Raw genomic sequence first — 18,739 nt, 5'->3', positions numbered from 1 at the left:
TCTAAGATTATGCCCCTTAGTTCTAGTTTCCTCCCATCAGTGGAAACATCCTCTCTGCATCCACCTTGTCAAGCCCCCTCAATCTTAAAGATTTCGATAAGATCACCTCTCATTCTTCTGAATTCCAATGAGTCGAGGCCCAACCTACTCAATCTTTCCTCATTTCCTCAATCAACCTAATGAACCTTCTCTGAACTGCCTCCAAAGCAAGCATATCCTTTCGTAAATATAGAAATCAAACCTGAACGCAGTATTCCAGGTGTGGCCTCACCAATACCTTGTATAGCTGTAGCAAGACTTCCCTGCTTTTATACTCCATCACCTTTCCAATAAAGGGCAAGATACCATTGGCATTCCTGATCACTTGCTGTACCTGCATACTAACCTTTTGTGTTTCATGCACAAGTACCCCCAGGTCCTGCTGTACTGCAGCACTTTGCAATCTTTCTCCATTTAAGTAATAACTTGCTCTTTGATTCTTTCTGCCAAAGTGCATATCCTCACACTTTCCAACATTATGCTCCATCTGTCAAATTTTTGCCCACTCACTTAGCCTGTCTATGTCTTTTCAGGTTTTTTGTGTCCTCCTCACACATTGTTTTTCCTCCCATCTTTGTATCATCAGCAAACTTGGCTACGTTACACTCGGTCCCTTCTTCCAAGTCATTAATATAGATTGTAAAGAGTTGGGGTCCCAGCACTGATCCCTGTGGCACCCCACTATTTATTGATTGCCAACCCGAGAATGAACCATTTATCCCGACTCTCTGTTTTCTGTTTGCCAATCCTCTATCCGTGCCAATATATTACCCCCAACCCCGTGAACTTTTATTCTTGTGCATAACCTTTTATGTGGCACCTGGTCAAATGTCTTCTGCAAATCCAAATGCACCACATCTACTGGTTCCCCTTTATCCATCCTGTTCATTACATCCTCAAAGAATTCCAGCATATTTGTCAAACATGACTTCCCCATCATAAATCCATGCTAACTGCCTGACCAAATTTTGCTTTTCCAAATGTCCTGCTACTGCTTCTTTAATAATGGACTCCAACATTTTCCCAACCACAGAGGTTAGGCTAACTAGTCTATAGTAGAGGTTAGGCTAACTAGTCTATAGTTTCCTGCTTTTTGTCTGCCTCCTTTTTTGAATAGGGGCGTTACATTTGCAGTTTTCCAATCTGCTGGGACCTCCCCAGAATCCAGGGAATTTTAGTAAATTACAACCAATGCATCCACTATCCCCGCCGCTACTTCTCTTAAGACCCTAGGATGCAAGCCGTCAGGTCCAGGGGATTTATCCGCCTTTAATCCCATTATCTTACTGAGTACCACCTCCTTAGTGATTGTGACTGTGTTAAGTTCCTCCCCCACTATAGCCCCTTGACTATCCACTGTCAGAATATTGTTAGTGTCCTCTACCGTAAAGACTGATACAAAATATTTGTTCAGAGTTTCTGCCATCTCGATGTTCCCCATTACTAATTCCCCAGTCTTGTCTTCTAAGGGACCATCATTTACTTTAGCCATCCTTTTCCTTTTTATATTCCTATTGAAACTCTTGCTATCTTTTTATATTTCGTGCCAGTTTACTTTCATAGTCTATCTTCCCTTTCTTGATCATTTTTTTTTAAGTCATTCTTTACTGGCTTTTAAAAGCTTCCCAATTTTCTGTCCTCCACCAGTTTTGGCCACTTTGTATGTCCTTGTTTTTAATTGGCTACCGTCCTTTATTTCTTTAGTTAGCCATGGATGGCTATCTTTTCTTTTACACCCTTTCCTCCTCACTGGAATATATTTTTCTTGAGGTTTATACCTGTAGGAAGCACATTCTTACATATGGACACTGGCTTTTAAAAATATATTTGTGCTCGGGGTGTGGCAACAATGACAACGCATAGAATTACATAGATCTACAGCACTAAAACAGGCCATTCGTACCAACTAAGCCAATGCTTATACTTCACACGTTCCTTATCCCACTGTAATTACTTCTTCTCACTCTGCCCTGTATCCCTTTATTTCCTTTTCCATGTATGCATCAAGCCTCTCCTTAAGTGCATCGATGCTAATTACTTCAATGTTCAGCGAATTCTGCATTTTCACCAAGGTAGTATTTATTATCCATCCCTAGCAGCCGAGGGCACTGAGCCAACCATGGCATGAATTACACATTAGTGAACCAGTTGAGTTTAAAAAAAAAAATCTGGCAGCTTTCCTGATATCAAATCAATAAATTACCAGAGCTGTTGAATTCAGTTTCACAATTTGCCATGGTAGGATTCGTGTTCTCAATCTACAGTTTGCTAGTCTAGTACTATAACCACCAAATAAAAGCATCTCAAAAGATGCCCAAATTCTATCAGTATATACTTTCTTTAAATACGACTTTTACAACAAACAAGCACATACTGTGCTCAGAACATATTTACAGTATTTGAACGCATATATACAGATCTTTCCGTTGACCAACAATGGCAAACCAGCATCACCAGAGGCATCAGCAACTCTTCTGTGGCTGATGTGAGACACTCTGAAGATCTCTAGAAGCTTCTCCTTGATGTTTCACTGCAGCATGCTCCCAGCTCCCCATTACTTACTACCATATTTAAAACTGGAGTCTTGAAAATTATTGATCAAGGAATCTTGAGATTAAGGGAATCAAGACATCCTGAACCAAATCGTTCTTGCTTCGCCCAAGGAAATAAGTTTCTCTGTATTGATCTGATCAAATCTTTTTAATGTTTTAAACACAGTAAACAAAGAACTTACCTTAAATACTTTAAATGTCTGGAAATATTTTTAATTCTTTAACACAATCTTTGGGGTATATTGAGGTAGACATTTGATCATAGGATGAATTTTACCTGTAGAAGTATTAATCTCATCAGAACCCCTTAACTTGTGTTAAAGAATTAACATTTACATTTCAAACAAGGTATTGTTCTCTGGTTTAATGTTCAAAAATGTGGCTCATTTGACTTTATTTACTAACAATTTGCTTCAATCACATACAATTCATATAGTGCAATGTACAAAAACATAGCTCAGTTTGCTTCCATATCTCTTCTACAGTTGGGTGACTGGCTCAGAGGATCAAGATGTTGAATCAGTTTGGGTGGAGATAAGGAATAATAAGGGGAAAAAGTCACTGGTGGGCATAGTCTATAGGCCCCCTAACAGTAGCTACACTGTTGGACGGAGTATAAATCAAGAAATAATGGAGGTTTGTAAAAAATAGAACGGCAATAATCATGAGTGATTTTAACCTTCATATTTATTGGACAAAGCAAATTGCCCAGGATAGCCTTGAGGAAGAGTTCATAGTGTATCCGGGATAGTTTCCTTGAACAGTATGTTACGGAACCAACCAGGGAGCAGGCTATCTTAGATCTGGTACTGTGTAATGAGACAGGATTAATAAATGATCTCGTAGTAAAGGATCCTCTAGAATGAGTGACCATAACATGGTTGAATTCTAATTCAGTTGGAGGGTGAAAAAGTTGGTTCTCAAATCAGTGTCCTAAGCTTAAATAAAGGAGACTACAAAGGTATGAGGGCAGAGTTGGCTAAAGTGGACTGGGAAAATAGATGGTTGATGAGCAGTGGCAGACATTTAAGGAGATATTTCATAACTCGCAACAAAATATATCCCAATGAGAAGGAAAGACTGTAAGAGGAGGGATAACTATTCCGTGGCTAACTAAGGAAATAAGGATGGTATCAAATTGAAAACAAGGGAATATAACGTGGTCAAGACGAGTGGGAGGCCAGAGGATTGGGAAACTTTTAAAAGCTAGCAAAGAACGACTAAAAAAGAGAGAGGGGGAAGATAAATTATAAAAGTAAACTAGCACGAAATAGAAAAACAGATGGTAAGAGTTTCTGCAGGTACATAAAAAGGAAAAGAGTGGCTAAAGTAAATGTTGGTCCCCTAGAGGATGAGACTGGGGAATTAATAAATGGAGAACAGGGAAACAGCAGAGACGTTGAACAAATATTTTGTATCGGTCTTCACGGTAGAAGACACTAAAAACATCCCAATAGTGGATAATCAAGGGGCTATACAGAGGGAGGAACTTAATACAATCACAAATTAAGTCGTACTCGGTAAAATAATGGGATTAAAGGCGGACAAGTCCCCTGGACCTGATGGCTTACATCCTTGGGTCTTAAAAGAAGTGGATGCATTGGTGTCAATCTACCAAATTTCCCTGGAATCTGGGGCGGTCCCAGCGGATTGGAAAACAGCAAATGTAACGCCCTATTTAAAAAAGGAGGCAGACAAAAAGCAGGAAACTATAGACCAGTTAGCCTAATATCTGTCATTGGGAAAATGCTGGACTCCATTATTGAGGAAGCAGTAGCAGGACATTTGGAAAAGCATAATTCAATCAAGCAGAGTCAGCATGGTTTTATGAAAGGAAATCATGTTTGACAAATTTGCTGGAGTTCCTTGAAGATGTAAAGAGCAGGGTGGATAAAGGGGAACCAGTGGATGTGGTGTATTTGGATTTCCAGAAGGCATTTGATAAGGTACCACATAAAAGGTTACTGCACAAGATAAAAGTTTAAGGGGTTGGGGGGGGGGGGGGGGTAATATATTTGCATGCATAGAGGATTGGCTAACTAACAGAAAACAGAGAGTTGGGATAAATGGGTCATTTTCCGGTTGGCAAACAGTGACTAGTGGGGTGCCGCAGGGATCGGTGCTGGGTCCTCACTATTTACACTCTATATTAATGACTTGGACGAAGGGACCGAGTGTAACGTAGCCAAGTTTTCTGATGATACAAAGTTTGTCGGGAAAACAAATTGTGAGGACACAAAAAATCTGCAAAGGGATATAGACAGGCTACGCAAGTGGGCAAAAATTTGGCAGATGGAGTATAATGTAGGTAAATGTGAGGTTATCCAATTTGGCAGAAAAATAGGAAAACAAATTATAATTTAAATGGAGAACAATTGCAAAGTGCTGCAGTACAGAGGGATCTGGGGGTCCTTGTGCATGAAACACAAAATGTTTACTTGCTGTTCCTGCATGCTATCAGGAAGGCAAATGGAATGTTGGCTTTTATTGCAAGGGGGATAGAGCATAAAAGCAGAGATGTCCTGCAAAAACCGTACAGGATATTGGTGAGGCCACACCTGGAGTACTGCGTACAGTTTTGGTCTCCGTATTTAAGGAAATATATACTTGCATTGGAGGTTTTTCAGAGAAGGTTCACTCGTTTGATTCCGGAGATGAGAGGGTTGACTTATGAAGACAGGTTGAGTAGGTTGCGCCTATACACATTGGAGTTCAGAAGAATGAGAGGTGATCTTATTGAAACATACAAGATAATGAGGGGGCTCAACAAGGTGGATGCAGAGAGGATATTTCCACTCACGGGAGAAACTAAAACTAGGGGACATAGTCTCAAAATAAGGGGCCGCCCATTTAAAACTGAGATGAGGAGGAATTTCTTCTCTCAGAGGGTTATAAATCTGTGGAATTCTCTGCCCCAGAGGGCTGTGGAGGCTGGGTCATTGAATATATGAGATAGACAGATTTTTTAGTGATAAGGGAGTAAAGAGTTATGGGGAGTGGGCAGGGAAGTGGAGCTGAGTCCATGATCAGATCAGCCATGATCTTATTGAATGGCGGAGCAGGCTCGAGGGGCCAAATGGCTTCTTGCTGGGTAAATCAAACAGCATTTCACACTGAGCCACACCAGGTGACCAGAAACATAACTGGCCTGTGACAATGCTCCAACCCAGCTGGCGTGCGTTTCTGCAATTTTATCATTTTTATTTCCGATTTCTCACTGCCTTTCTTTGTGTTCTGTGAACGTCACTCCCGCTCTGCGCGTCTCTCTCTTCCTCGCTTCGAGGGACTGCCTATGATGATGATTTTAAATTCCAAGGTACATACAATTTTCTGGTCAATAATGGAAATGTTAACCAGTAAAAACAGAAGCTATTTTGCTGTGATTCAATTTTACACAAAACATAATGTACCTGAAGGTGAGAACTGCTGTTGCAGGCATGAAGGAAGCCAGAATCACTAAGGGAACAGTACAACGGTCATCCTGTAGAAATACAAAGCAAAGTTACATACAATTGTTGGTCTGAACTGCATAAAATGTAACTGTAGATATTTTCCGCCTATTAAAAATGTCCCCACTCCAAAACATCACAAGTAGACCATTAGTTAAAACCAAAATCTGAAATCTATTCTCAGTGCAAGTTTAAAATAGGATTTTAAATATTGTGTATTAAAATTTTTTTACCGTAAAGTTTTTAAAATATTCAGGCAGCACAGTTGCAAACTTGGCAATTGTGTAGTTTTTAGCTTCTTTGTTTTCATTCAGTGCCTTGTGGATGCTCTTCCATAAAATAACAGTGATTTCAAGCAAGCTGGCCATTGTGGCACCATCACTCACAGACAGCACCCTATCCAGAACCTATGGGAAAGCACAATTGGTTTTCAAACTTTCAATTAAGTGCATCCAAGTTCCTCTCCAACTCTTCCCCCTCCAAATTTATTTATCATCCTGGTAACAATTCTGCTTTTCATAAAACATCCAGTACCAAAGGCGCTGACTCAGAAAACTGGAACAATAAAGAGGAAAATAGCAAATCATATTTGGTAGATAATGTTAGGAGAAAGCAGGTGGCACTTTTAAAGTTAGCTTCCTATAACCAAATTATGACATGAAACATACTGCTCTTTCTATCTAGGTCAAGTCATGACTCAAATCATGTAAACTTTGTAAATATCACAAATATAAAAAGCATGATTTATTTTAAGCTGCCATTGAAGTAAGTACATGAATATTAAAATCACAAACATTTAAATATATAAAAGCAAAATACTGCAAATCTGAAATAAAAACAGAAAATGCTGGAAATACTCAGCAGTTTAAATATATATAAACAACCACCAACTGTTCAAACTCTATGATAAATATTTAACAATTAAAAAAAGTTTATTCAGAGACAGGATCTTTGAAATCAAACCTACTGATAAAAAAAGTCACTGCTTAACCATGGTGATTTAAAACTTTTAGGTGGCAGTTATAACACACTGCTGGTCCAAGTCCCATAGCTACAAAATGGCACAGTGGTAAGATGCTCTGCAGCAATTTTTTTTTAAACTAGGAAGAGAGCAGAGGTGGCAACATCCTCTGAATTACTGATATTAGCCAGGTCACCAGGAGCAAATTGATAGGACAGCAACTTTCAGGGTTAGAGACAGAGACAGTCTAATTGGAAGGCAAGTGTCTCAGACCTCCGATTAGTTGATTCTCAGTGTAGGTAACTGGCCAGATTTATTTTTTTCGAAAAGGAAAAATGGAATAATTCAAAATTTAAAAAAAAAACATGAGGTTTGATTGCAAACAAAATTATTAGCTTAAGGATGCAGACTATCAATCTTTTTCTTTCAGTAATGTAAATTCAGATCAAAGATTTTTTTTGCTGTTTCATCTCAGTCATCGGTTCATTTAAAGTTGATCCTAATGATGTTATGTGGTTATTGTTTTCACTTAATATCTTCCAGGCAAAAAAAAATTATCTCCGGTCAGGAGCAGCACAAAGGCAATTAATTTCCCTTCCCCAAACAAGAAATAGGAGCAGGTGCAGGCCACACGGCCGCTCGAGCCATATCCATCATTCAATAAGATCATGGCTGATCTGATCTTATCTTGGCCTCAACTCTACTTTCCTGCCTGTTCCCCATAACCCTCGACTCTCTATAGTTCAAGAATCTGAACTAACTGGGGGTGGGGGGGGGGGGACTACGGAAGAGGAGAGACATGGGCGGGGGGAGGGGGTGAAGAGGAGAGACATGGGCGGGGGGTGTGTGTGTGTGTGAAGAGGAGAGACATGGGCCGGGGGGGGGGGGTGAAGAGGAGAGACCGGGGGGGGGGGGGAAGACGAGGAGGGACATGGGAGCATGGGAGTTTTCTCAATGACAGATGTTAGGCTAACTGGTCTACAGTTTTTTGCTTTCTGTCTTGCTCCTTTCTTGAATAGGGGCGTTACATTTGCGGTTTTCCAATCCGCTGGGACCTTTCCAGAATCTAGGGAATTTTAGAAAATTACAACCAATGCATCCACTATCTCTGCATCCACTTCTTTTAAGACCCTAGGATGCAAGCCATGAGCTCCAGGGCACTTGTCAGCCTTCAGTCCCATTAGTTTGCCTCGTACCTATACTTGAGAGAAGCCATTTGTGTAAAAAAAAAAAATCTGCCCTTTTCCCCATTTCAATGTTATTTCAAAATGCAATACCAAAATCTAGTGTGAAGTAAGACAATCCACCTACATTTAGTCACATAAAATCATAAAGTTGAATATCGAAAATAATACTATCTTTTTAAAAATTGTACACAAGTTTAAGAGGATAGGGATACATTGCACTTACACTGACATTTCCCAATTCATATTCATCATCACCACCATTGTCTTCATTTTGCACTACCCTCTGAATACAAGCATTTAAACATCGGCGAATCACAAGCATCAATTTGGCTATTAATGATAAAGAAAAATGCAGTGATGCAGAAGACAAATCAATATTTAACACCAATTTTATGTCCACAAATGGTACTTTCTGTATCACTTTTTAATCTCAAAAGTTAGACAGGAAACTTTTTTTTATTACTTAATCACTACGGCCCCGAAATTGCCCTTCACTCTGATTGTGGGCAGTAACCATCTGGGGTCAGAACTTTCTGCACCCGGTCAGAAGTCCCGCCCCCGACGGAGAATTGAGCCGGGCGCCCTTCAAGAGAAGTGGAGCGCTGTCTCTGGTGCTCTGCTTCCTTTGAGGGGAGCTCCCGGGCAGTAGCGCAGACCAACGCTATACAAATTCTCCCCTCAATTAAAGGGGAGGGCCGCTGTGCACTCTCCAGGCCCTTTGGTGGCCACCACTGGGCCACCAGGGAGGCGATCGACCAGGCCAGCATCTCGGCACCCAAAACGGAATGCCGGGCTGCACGATGACAGCCCTGTTGACGTGAGGGCCGCCATTGTCTGGCCGACGCAAGAGTCGGCTGACAAACAAAATTGGTGGCCCAGGGCACTAAAGGCCTCCCCTTTAAGGGGCACCCCGGCAGCGGATGTCTGCAATCTGAAGCTGGCGTTGACATCCGCCCACTCCAGTCTCGTGGGGCAATTTCCCCCGCGGAGCGCAATGGGGTCGGTGCGCACGACAATTACATCATCGCCGGTTGTGTGCCAGCCTGGAGCACTAATCGCGAGGCACGGCGTTGCCAGGACAGCACCCCCCCAAACTTCTGGGCAATTTCCCTCGACCCACCTCCGGCGAAAAAGCCAGTGTGTCCCGTTAGCGCCCCCCGGAGGCACTAGCAGGGCTATAAAAAGGGTCAGTTTCCCCACCTTATAGTGAGACAGTTAGGTAAACATTTTATAATGAAAAAAACATATGTAAACAGTTCACAACCCTGTTTGTTCACGAGCTGGTAATCCAGGCTGACATTTCAGTGCAGAACTTGGGGAGTGCTGCACTGTTGCAAATGTCGTTTAGATGAGACATTAAACCGAAGCCCAATCTGCCTTCAGGTCCATGTAAAAGATCCCATGACACTATTTCAAAGAAGGGCAGAAGTTCTCCATGGTGGCCTGGCCAATGTTTATCCCTTAGTCAACGTCGATAAAAAATGGATTATCTGGTCATTAACATTATTGCTGTTTGTCGTACGTTGCTGACTATACAGCAATGACTACCAACAACAACTTGTTATACTGCTTTTAATAATGTAAAATGTATTAAAACATTCCACGGTGCTTCATAGGAATGTTATCAAACAAAATATGATTCCAAGTCACATAAGGAGATATTAGGACGCTTGGTCAAAGAAGTAAGTTTTAAAGAGCGTCATAAGGAAAAGAGAGGTAGAGCGGCCGAGAGATTTAAGGCGGAATCCCACAGTTTACGGCCGAGACAGCTGAAGTCACAATCGCTAATGGTGGAGCGAAGAAAATTGGGGATGCGCAAGAGGCCAGAGTTGGAGGAACAGAGATCTCGGCATGTTGCAGGAAATTACAGAGACAGGGAGCAAAGACCATGGAGGGATTTGAAAACCAAGATGAGAATTTTAAAATTGAGGTGTTGCCAGCCAAAGAAAGGAAGACTTGCATTTAAATAGCGCCTTTCACGACTACCAGACATCTCAAAGTGCTTTACAGCCAATGAAGTATTTTTTGGACTGTAGTTACTGTTGTAATGTGGGAAATGCAGCAGCCAACTCCCACAAATAGCAAAGTGATAATGACCAGTAATCTGTTTTAGTTATGTAAATTGAGGGATAAATATTGGCCAGGACACCGGGGATAACTCCCCTGCTCTTCTTCGAAATAGTGCCATGGGATCTTTTACGTCCACCTGTGAGGTTTAACGTCTCATCCGAAAGACTGCACCTCTGACAGTGCAGCGCTCCCTCAGCACTGCACTGGAGTGTCAGCCTAGCCAACGTGGGTTAGTGAGCAGAGGTGATGGGTGAATGGGGCTTGGTGAGAGGTTAGGTTAGGTGAACTCAAGTTTACAGAGGGTGCAAGGTGGAGGCTAGCCAGGAGAGCATGGAATAGTTGAGTCTGGTGGCAACAAAGGCACGAATGAGGGTTTTAAATGATGAGCAAAAGTTCTTAATTGGTTTTAAAGCACTTTGGAACATATCGAGGTCACAAAAGGTGCTATAAAAATGCAAGTTATTTCTTTAATAATTACATGCTTTCTTTTAGCACTCAGTAATTGACACAGAACCTTACCAATATTTGTTGGCGCAGTGTGCTCGTGTGCATACTGATAAAACTTCCTTGCTGCCATGGGATTCATTTGTACAAGAGTGACACACCGTTCACACCATATCTCCTCGGGTTGATTCACAGGAAAGAAGGAGTTAAATAACAGGTTAACAATGCGCCTTGCAACTGGTCGAGCATCAAGCTCCAAACGGGCCAGAAGATGCTCCATAGGGCAGATTTTCCAAAACTGTGAAATTAAAAAGATTACAAATACTCTCATTAGTGTCTGTCAAATGTTATCATTACGATTATAATCATGCCATCAACTTCTCTACGTTTTGTATGGGTTATGTGACTGGTAGTTAAACTTACTAAATATATAAATGTTAAAGCGTCTCTTGTTCATTAATCTGTAGAACATGTATTTGAACATAAGGAAATAAAGCTTGGAAAGAGAAAGATCACTTGGCTCATTAAGCCATTTAATTCCAAGGCCGATGTAAAAACTGCCCCGGTCATGCACCGTACTATTTAATCTCCTGTGGAAAAGTTATGCAAAATATCTCAACTCCCAAGGCAAACCCCACATCTAACTTTAAAACTTACATTGTTCGAATTCTATTTGTTGTTTTTTTTTTATTGATAACATTTGTAGCTCTAGGATTTGTGAACTACTTAATCACACCTACTTACACTTACCCAAACAACTTTCAATCCCAGTGCTAACTGGGTATTCATCCATTTTTATTTAAATAGAGTTAGTGAGCTCTGGTCTTGTAAGAGGCTCTATAATGGCTGTGCCGGCAAAGGATTTAACATGAAGTTCACCCGACCTGCATTTTACTGCAATCCAGACGACTGTTACTGCAGAACGTACAAACACTACTTAAAATTTGTTCGTCATAAGGAATATCACTGCTTTATGGTTTTTACTTAAAATGGACAGAATCAGAAACTGCAATTCCCAAAAGTAGCTAAAAATTACAAAATCCCATGTGTGAACGTTGACCTCGTTCATAAACAACAGCTTTGATTAAATGTAATTTGGTTGCATTATAGTATTTTCCTGAAGTTGGGAAGAATGAGATTCATTTTTCTTACACAATGCTTTTTGGCAGCCCTGAAGAGGGGCAATTATTGCTATTTCACATTTGAAGCACACCACTTTCCGATTAATCTTACCTTTGCAGCTCTGGCAGCTTTAATTTTCAGCAGCAGATCAACAAAGGCCACTCGGACTTTTTCTGAGTTGTCATGGAGACTGTTTTTCAGTCCGGGAAGAAGCTGCTCCAACAAAGGATGGCTCATTCTATTGTCCAAAGTAACTGGTAAACACTGCAGAACAGAAGGATGAAGTAGTATATTTTACACCCAAAATATTGAGTTTTGGCACAAACAGGATTGTGAAAAATCTGCATTGCCCATTGTGCTGTTGAGCTGGCTGGAATATCAAAATTCTGCAAATTCTCAAAAATGTTTTGTACATAAAAAACATTTATGGAACCTTATGAATTTAGAAATATAATCCCACATTATTGAATTTTCATAAAATTTCAATAAGCCCTGGAGTTTCCTTACTTACTAATGTAAATGAAATGGCTGTACAAGAACCAGGCTTAGATATTGGTTGGTGCCCAAATTCAGGCAAAAACAGTTATGCCAAAACTGATGCACAAGAGGACCACACAGAATTGGTCCCCCTTGCATCGAGATGCGACTAGCATGCCGGGGGCACCAATCGCGCCCCAGGGGGTAGTACTATGGTTCTAAAGATGATGAAAATCAGCTGGCGGAGACAAAGGCATCGGGCCCAAGATGAGCCTGGGAGGTGTGCAGATACTTGGATCTTTAAAACATGGGAGCGCAGACCAAAAGGGAACAGGGGAAGAAAATACCTTCTCGTACCTTAAAGACAGAGCAACGAACATCAGCAGAGCTTACATCAGCAGACAGGTCACGGAGCACTTTGGTTAGAAGGTCAGTGAGGATGGAAGGGGGGATCATCTCCCAGTACTTTCCAGCAATTCTGCACACACCAAGCACACCAGTGGAACGAACCAGAGGTTGAGGATCTTCCAAAAGATTCTACAAAAGGAAAAGAATCAAAGTATTACAAGTTATTATTTTGTATATTTTGTTACTTTACCACATTTTTAGCACATGTTAAAGAACTTATTCTGGGAAGGATTATGCTTAAGAAAACACATTATTCTTCATGAGGCCCATGTTTTGTCTCTAGTATGAAGTTTCACGGTGTCACCGCAGCAAAACTGCATACTCTTTATCCAATTACAAATTAAACTGTTCACCCATCACTGCAGTCAGCATAGTTAACTCTTTAATTTCCATTTCATTCTAGAACATGGTGACTATGCACAGGGTCATTTTTGGCACCTCCAAAGGATAGGGAAACAGCAGGAATGATTGGCAGACATCAGTCACTGCTGTTATCATTTGATTTCTACTGAGGGAAAGCCACTCCAGACCAATGTTTTGTACAAGTTGATTTATAGGGATTAAAAACTACATTAACTATACTTACAAAAATGTCCTCAAATTGCCTTTGGATTGCAGTGTCTATGTCCTCATTGGTTAGTCCAGGGTCCCGGACCGGAAATGCTTCAACAAAGAGAATCGCAGCATTTGCTCGCACTTCAGAATTTCTGGCCTGCAAAACAAAATAAACACTAACTTGAGTGAAACAAAAAAAGAAAATACTGTAAATACATGGAAGATCAATTAGATTCTATAACAATATGGAGACTAGAACTGCACAGAGTACTCCAAGTGGAGTCTAACCAAAGTTATAAATGTAACCTTCCTATTTTTGTAATCTACCAATATACCCACTGGTTTTGCACCATCTGCAAATTTTGACACTTAATTTCTGAATCTAAATAATTTCAGTACATGGTAAACAACAATGGTCCCAGCACGATCACTGTGGGACACCACTTCCCACTTTCTATCAATCTGCGAAACTTTCCTTAACTTCTACCTTCTTTGTTGTAGCCATCGAGCAATCCATTCTGCCATCTGGCCACTAACTTCACATGCCCTAACTTATTGTCATGAGTCTCTTATGTGGCAGCTTATCAAAGGCATTCTGAAAGTCCATGTATATTGCCTCCGTTGCACTGCCCTTTTCTACTCTTTCTGGTACTTCTTTAAAAAATTCAGTAAGGTTAATTAAGCATGATTTTCCATTTAGAAATCCATACTGAATTTTTTAAAATTATATTTTCCATCTGTATAGATATTTTATTATATTCCCTGTCTCTTAGATGTTTTGTTAAATCCTAAGCGGATAAAATCAATGTTTACAACAGTGGGCTGAAGAATGTCCATGAAAGAATTCGTTAAATATGATCGAGAAAATGCTGTGATCTCAACTCCAGTTAATGGGTTGCATTGAACATTTGACAGTTAGAAAATGTTGTTGTTCCCTACCACAATGTCACAGAATATCCCTACCCCAACTACGGGGGGAGATTTCTGCTCTGGGCTTGGGTTGTTTACTCTTGCTTTAGGCAATATAACAATGGACAACACTGTTGGACCCTTGGTGGAAGGGTCAATTACAAGGGAGCATAGGTTTAAGGTGGTTGAGGGGATTTGAGAGGAAGCTTATTCACGCAGAGGGTTGTGGGGGTCTGGAACTCACTGTCTGGAAAGGTGGTAGAGGCAGAAACCCTCAACATATTTAAAAGGTGCTTGGATGGACACTTGAGATGCCGTAACCTGTAGGGTTACGGATCTAGAGCTGGTAAGTGGGATTAGACTGGATAACCTCCTGTTGACTGGCGCAGATATGATGGTAAGTACTTCAGGGAATCTAATACGGCCCGAATGATCTCCTGGACTAGTTTCGATCACCTGGATGGGTCGGAGAGGAATTTTCCCAGATTTTTTCCCCAATTGGCCTGGGTTTTTATCTGTTTTTTTGCCTCTCCCAGGAGATGGCATGGCTCCGGGTGGGGTGGGGTGTAATATGTTGCGATATCACAGTTGTGGGGGGGCGGACTGGTTGGGCCGGATGCTCTGTACCTGTCCGCCATTGTTCATTGCTTTATATGTAACCTTCAGGGCTGCTGACCAAGGGCTGTATGGCTCTTCGTCGGCCGGCACAGACACGATGGGCCGAAATAGCCTCCTTCTACGCTGTAAATTTCTATGTTTAACACTTTTTGGGGCATTTGCTTCCTTAAAAAAATTCACTTTGTATTATTTTGGACAATCCTTCGCTATCGAAAATGGTCGTAATTTGTTAAAATGTTTATCTCAAAAAAGTACTTCAAACATTAAAAGGTACAAAAATAAGGTCTCAATAAGTTCTTTTAAAAAGCTAGTGTAGTACCTTTAGTCCTCTCCACAGAATAGGCTGATACAGACGATGCAGCATTTCATCAACCCCCGAACGTAGTTTTTGCTGATGAAAGTAACTTAACACCTGAAAAAACAAATTTCTTACAATTTAGGCTTCTCTCACAAAAATCTTTACCCATGCTCACAGCAAAAAGCAGCTTCCATAGCCAGGCCAGTGTGCAAGAACCAAAAGTCCACTTTATGGAATAAGAAACTGGGAACAACATGCTTAAGATTAACAATCCACCCTTGCAGTCATAAGAACATTAGGAGCATGAGTAGGCCATACGACCCCTTGAGCCTGCTCTGCCATTCAAGATCATGGCTGATCTACGACCTCAACAGCACTTTCCTGCCCTATCCCTTGATTCCCCTAGAGTCCAAAAATCTATCTATCTCAGGCTTGAATATACTTAATGACTGAGCATCCACAGCCCTTTTGGGGCACAGAATTCCTAAGATTTACAATCCTCTGAATGAAGAAGTTCCTCCTTATCTCAGTCTTAAAAGGCCAGCCCCTTATCCTGAAACTATGCCCCTCGAGTTCTGAACTTCCCAGCCATGGGAAACAATCACTCAGGATCCATCCATAAGAACATAACAAAATAGGAGCAGGCGTAGACCACTTGGCCCCTCAAGCTTGTTCTGCCATTCAATAAGATCATGGCTGATCTGATCTTGCCCTTAACTCCACTTTCCCTGCCCGCTCCCCATAACACTCGACTCCCTTAGCGTTCAAAAATCCAGTCAATCCTCCTCAGAATCTTGTATGTTTCAATGAGATCTCCTCTCATTCTTCTAAATTCCAAAGAGTATAAGCCTAATCTACTCAATCTCTTCTCATAGGACACCCTTCTCATCCCAGGGATTAGTCTAGTGAACCTTTGTTGAACCGCCTCTAAGGCACGTATATCCTTCCTTAGATAAGGAGACCAAAACTGTGCACAGTATTCCAGGTGTGGTCTCACCAAAGCCCTGTACAATTGTAGCAAGACTTCCTTACTCTTGTACTCTAACCCCCTAGTAATAAAGGCCAACATGCCATTTGGTTTCCTGGGGTATACACTGGAAATAGCCCAAGATCCAACCTCACGTTGTCTTCGGCTGGCAGATAACCACATTACAGATATCATGCAGGCTAAAACTCCTAAACAATTTATTACAAGAAAGAAATTTACACAAAATCAAGTTAAAGCAACAATACAATACTTCCTCTGAACTATTAAATCATTTAAAACTAAAATAACATTTTAAATTCAGGAGCTTTTTATATGAGTGCACATCTCTGGCAAGATACTTAATTTTATAAAGCTAAATTACCTATAATAATGTGCAAGGTGCAGCTTAACTTCCACATACAAAATTAATATTCAACAGGAAAAATGCCCATGGCACTGTCTCCAATACTGGTGTTATACTGGCTCCATTTTGGGCACATATCCTTCCTTGCGCTCATTATATACAGTGGCCTCATTCTCAGCCACATCTTAGCCCTTTACATTAGTGCCAACATGGAAAACAAATATAAAAACAAATAAAAAGGAGTTTTGTTTACAAAACATGTTTCAATTCAACAGGAAGACTATTCTGATAAAGCATTTTTTATTTTCTAAAACTGGAGCGTTTGCCAATGGTCAAGAGAAACCATTGAAGGAGAAGAAAAAACAACAAGAAAAGTTGTGGCTACTGGCGGAAACAATTAATTCAGTACAAAAGAGAAATGGCTCACACTACAATAAGATTCTCATCATCATCACAGGCAATATCTCAAAATCAAGGAAGACTTGCTTCCACTCAAAGTTATCAGGTGGCAATACAGCCCAATGCGGGAATTACAGTCTCGGTCACAGGTGGGGCAGACAGTGGTTGAAGGAAAGGGTGGTTTGCCGCACGCTCCTTCCGCTGTCTGCGCTTGATTTCTGCATGCTCTCGGCGACGAGACTCGAGGTGCTCAGTGCCCTCCTGGATGCTCTTCTTCCATTTTGGGCGGTCTTGGGTCAGGGATTCTCAAGTGCCAGTGGGGATGTTGAACTTTATCAAGGAGGGTGTCCTTGAAACGTTTCCTCTGCCCACCTGGGGCTCGTTTGCAGTGTAGGAGTTCCGAGTAGAGCGTTAGCTAAGGGAGTCTCATGTCGGGCATGCGGACAATGTTGCCCGCCCAACAGAGCTGGTCAAGTGTGGTCGATACTTCGATGCTGCGGATGTTGGCCTGAGCGAGAACATTGAAGTTGGTGCATCTATCATCCCAGTGGATTTGCAGGATCTTGTGGAAGCAGCATTGGTGGGACTTCTCCAGCTCTTGGAGATGTCTGCTGTATATGGTCCATGTCCCTGAGCCATATAGGAGGGCAGGTATTACTACTGCCCTGTAGACCATAATTTTGGTGCCAGATCCTGACTAACGGATCCACCACAGACCCAATCCACGTCCAGTAAGATTCTACACTGCTAATAGTAGTCTGTAGTTCCAGCATTGGTACAGAGCAGGGCAGGGTCACAAAGCGCGTGAGGCTATTGTGAGTAAAACATTAAAAACAATCCTTAATTCATCAGTCATGAAGGGGCCAATGGTAATGCAGAAAGTAAAACAAATGAGGAACAATGTAAGTTCACCAGACTTTCATTGTAATCTGTTCCTGCATCAGTAATTCCAACATGCTGGGCAATCATCTACAAACTGGATAGCTTAAAATTGTACACACCTCTTGCACTTTTGAGTGGACTGGGGAATTCCGTGGAAGATGAACTCCATGATGCATAAAATCCTGGATACAATTGTATTCAATCATCTGAAAGAAAGAGAAAATCTAAGAATATGTAATCACCTAATTTTTCAACATTTTCCTTTTCAAGTAGACTACATATAGACTCATGTTAGTGAATAAGATTTTCCCAAGGATTTTTTTTCAAATAGCAATGATTCTAAAATTCAATTGCCTGACAAGCAACGACTCATAAAAATGGAGATGGTAGAGTCAGATCATCTGAATGGCTATTTTCCCCCAGTAAATCTGTAGTTAGCGTAGGTGAGTGCAGTACACCATAAGTACATGAAAATTAGTTGACGGGAATGTTTGGTTAATAATGCAAATATTGACAGTAATTTAAATTGTTTAAACCAGAAGCAGGAATATAATCTGTCAAGCCTGCTGAAAGTGTGTGATGTTCTACCTTTTTTGCCACCCTTTTAACTTAGACCATTGCTTTTTTGTTTAATGTTCCAAATCTTTTAGCTTTACAGATCAATTTTGTTGGCTATTTCAATATGCTGTGATCAGGTGTACAAAAAACCATTGCTTAATAGGATTCAAATGGATGAGGACTGTGCAGCAGCTAATGAGTCTTGTTTCAAGATAAGGAGAAATTACTTATCTTGAATATTCAATTTTCACAATGCAAATAAATCAGAATGGCTTGGTAAAAATCGAGGGAGGATTTTTACCAAGCCATTCTGATTTATTTGTATTGTGAAAATTGAATATTAACCTCTGGTAACTATCGTAAACTGCTAGAAGCACAAGAACAGGAGTAGGCCAATCAGTCTCTTGAGCCTGTTCTGCCATTCACTTGCATCATGGCTGATCTGCACCTCAGCTCTATTTACACATCCAAATCTTGCGA

The 18,739-nt window shown here is 41.0% G+C and overlaps 1 protein-coding gene across 3 annotated transcripts in view; it reads right to left on the bottom strand.

The window, feature by feature from the left end:
• ncapg2 (non-SMC condensin II complex, subunit G2) overlaps positions 1-18,739 on the bottom strand; it is an 82,328-nt gene that overhangs the window by 41,873 nt on the left and 21,716 nt on the right. For all 3 annotated transcript variants that reach the window (XM_070880095.1, XM_070880096.1, XM_070880097.1), the window contains 9 exons: positions 17,821-17,907; positions 15,111-15,203; positions 13,296-13,421; positions 12,659-12,838; positions 11,936-12,088; positions 10,778-11,000; positions 8,412-8,518; positions 6,274-6,447; positions 6,002-6,072 (listed from right to left, as the gene is read on the bottom strand). In XM_070880095.1, coding sequence (XP_070736196.1) covers positions 6,002-6,072; positions 6,274-6,447; positions 8,412-8,518; positions 10,778-11,000; positions 11,936-12,088; positions 12,659-12,838; positions 13,296-13,421; positions 15,111-15,203; positions 17,821-17,907 — 1,214 coding nt within the window. The remainder of the gene's footprint in view (positions 1-6,001; positions 6,073-6,273; positions 6,448-8,411; positions 8,519-10,777; positions 11,001-11,935; positions 12,089-12,658; positions 12,839-13,295; positions 13,422-15,110; positions 15,204-17,820; positions 17,908-18,739) is intronic.

This window comes from Pristiophorus japonicus, chromosome 5 (assembly GCF_044704955.1).
Source record: "Pristiophorus japonicus isolate sPriJap1 chromosome 5, sPriJap1.hap1, whole genome shotgun sequence".
In the NCBI taxonomy this organism is placed as follows: domain Eukaryota; kingdom Metazoa; phylum Chordata; class Chondrichthyes; family Pristiophoridae; genus Pristiophorus; species Pristiophorus japonicus.
This window is presented reverse-complemented; position numbering and strand designations above follow the sequence as displayed.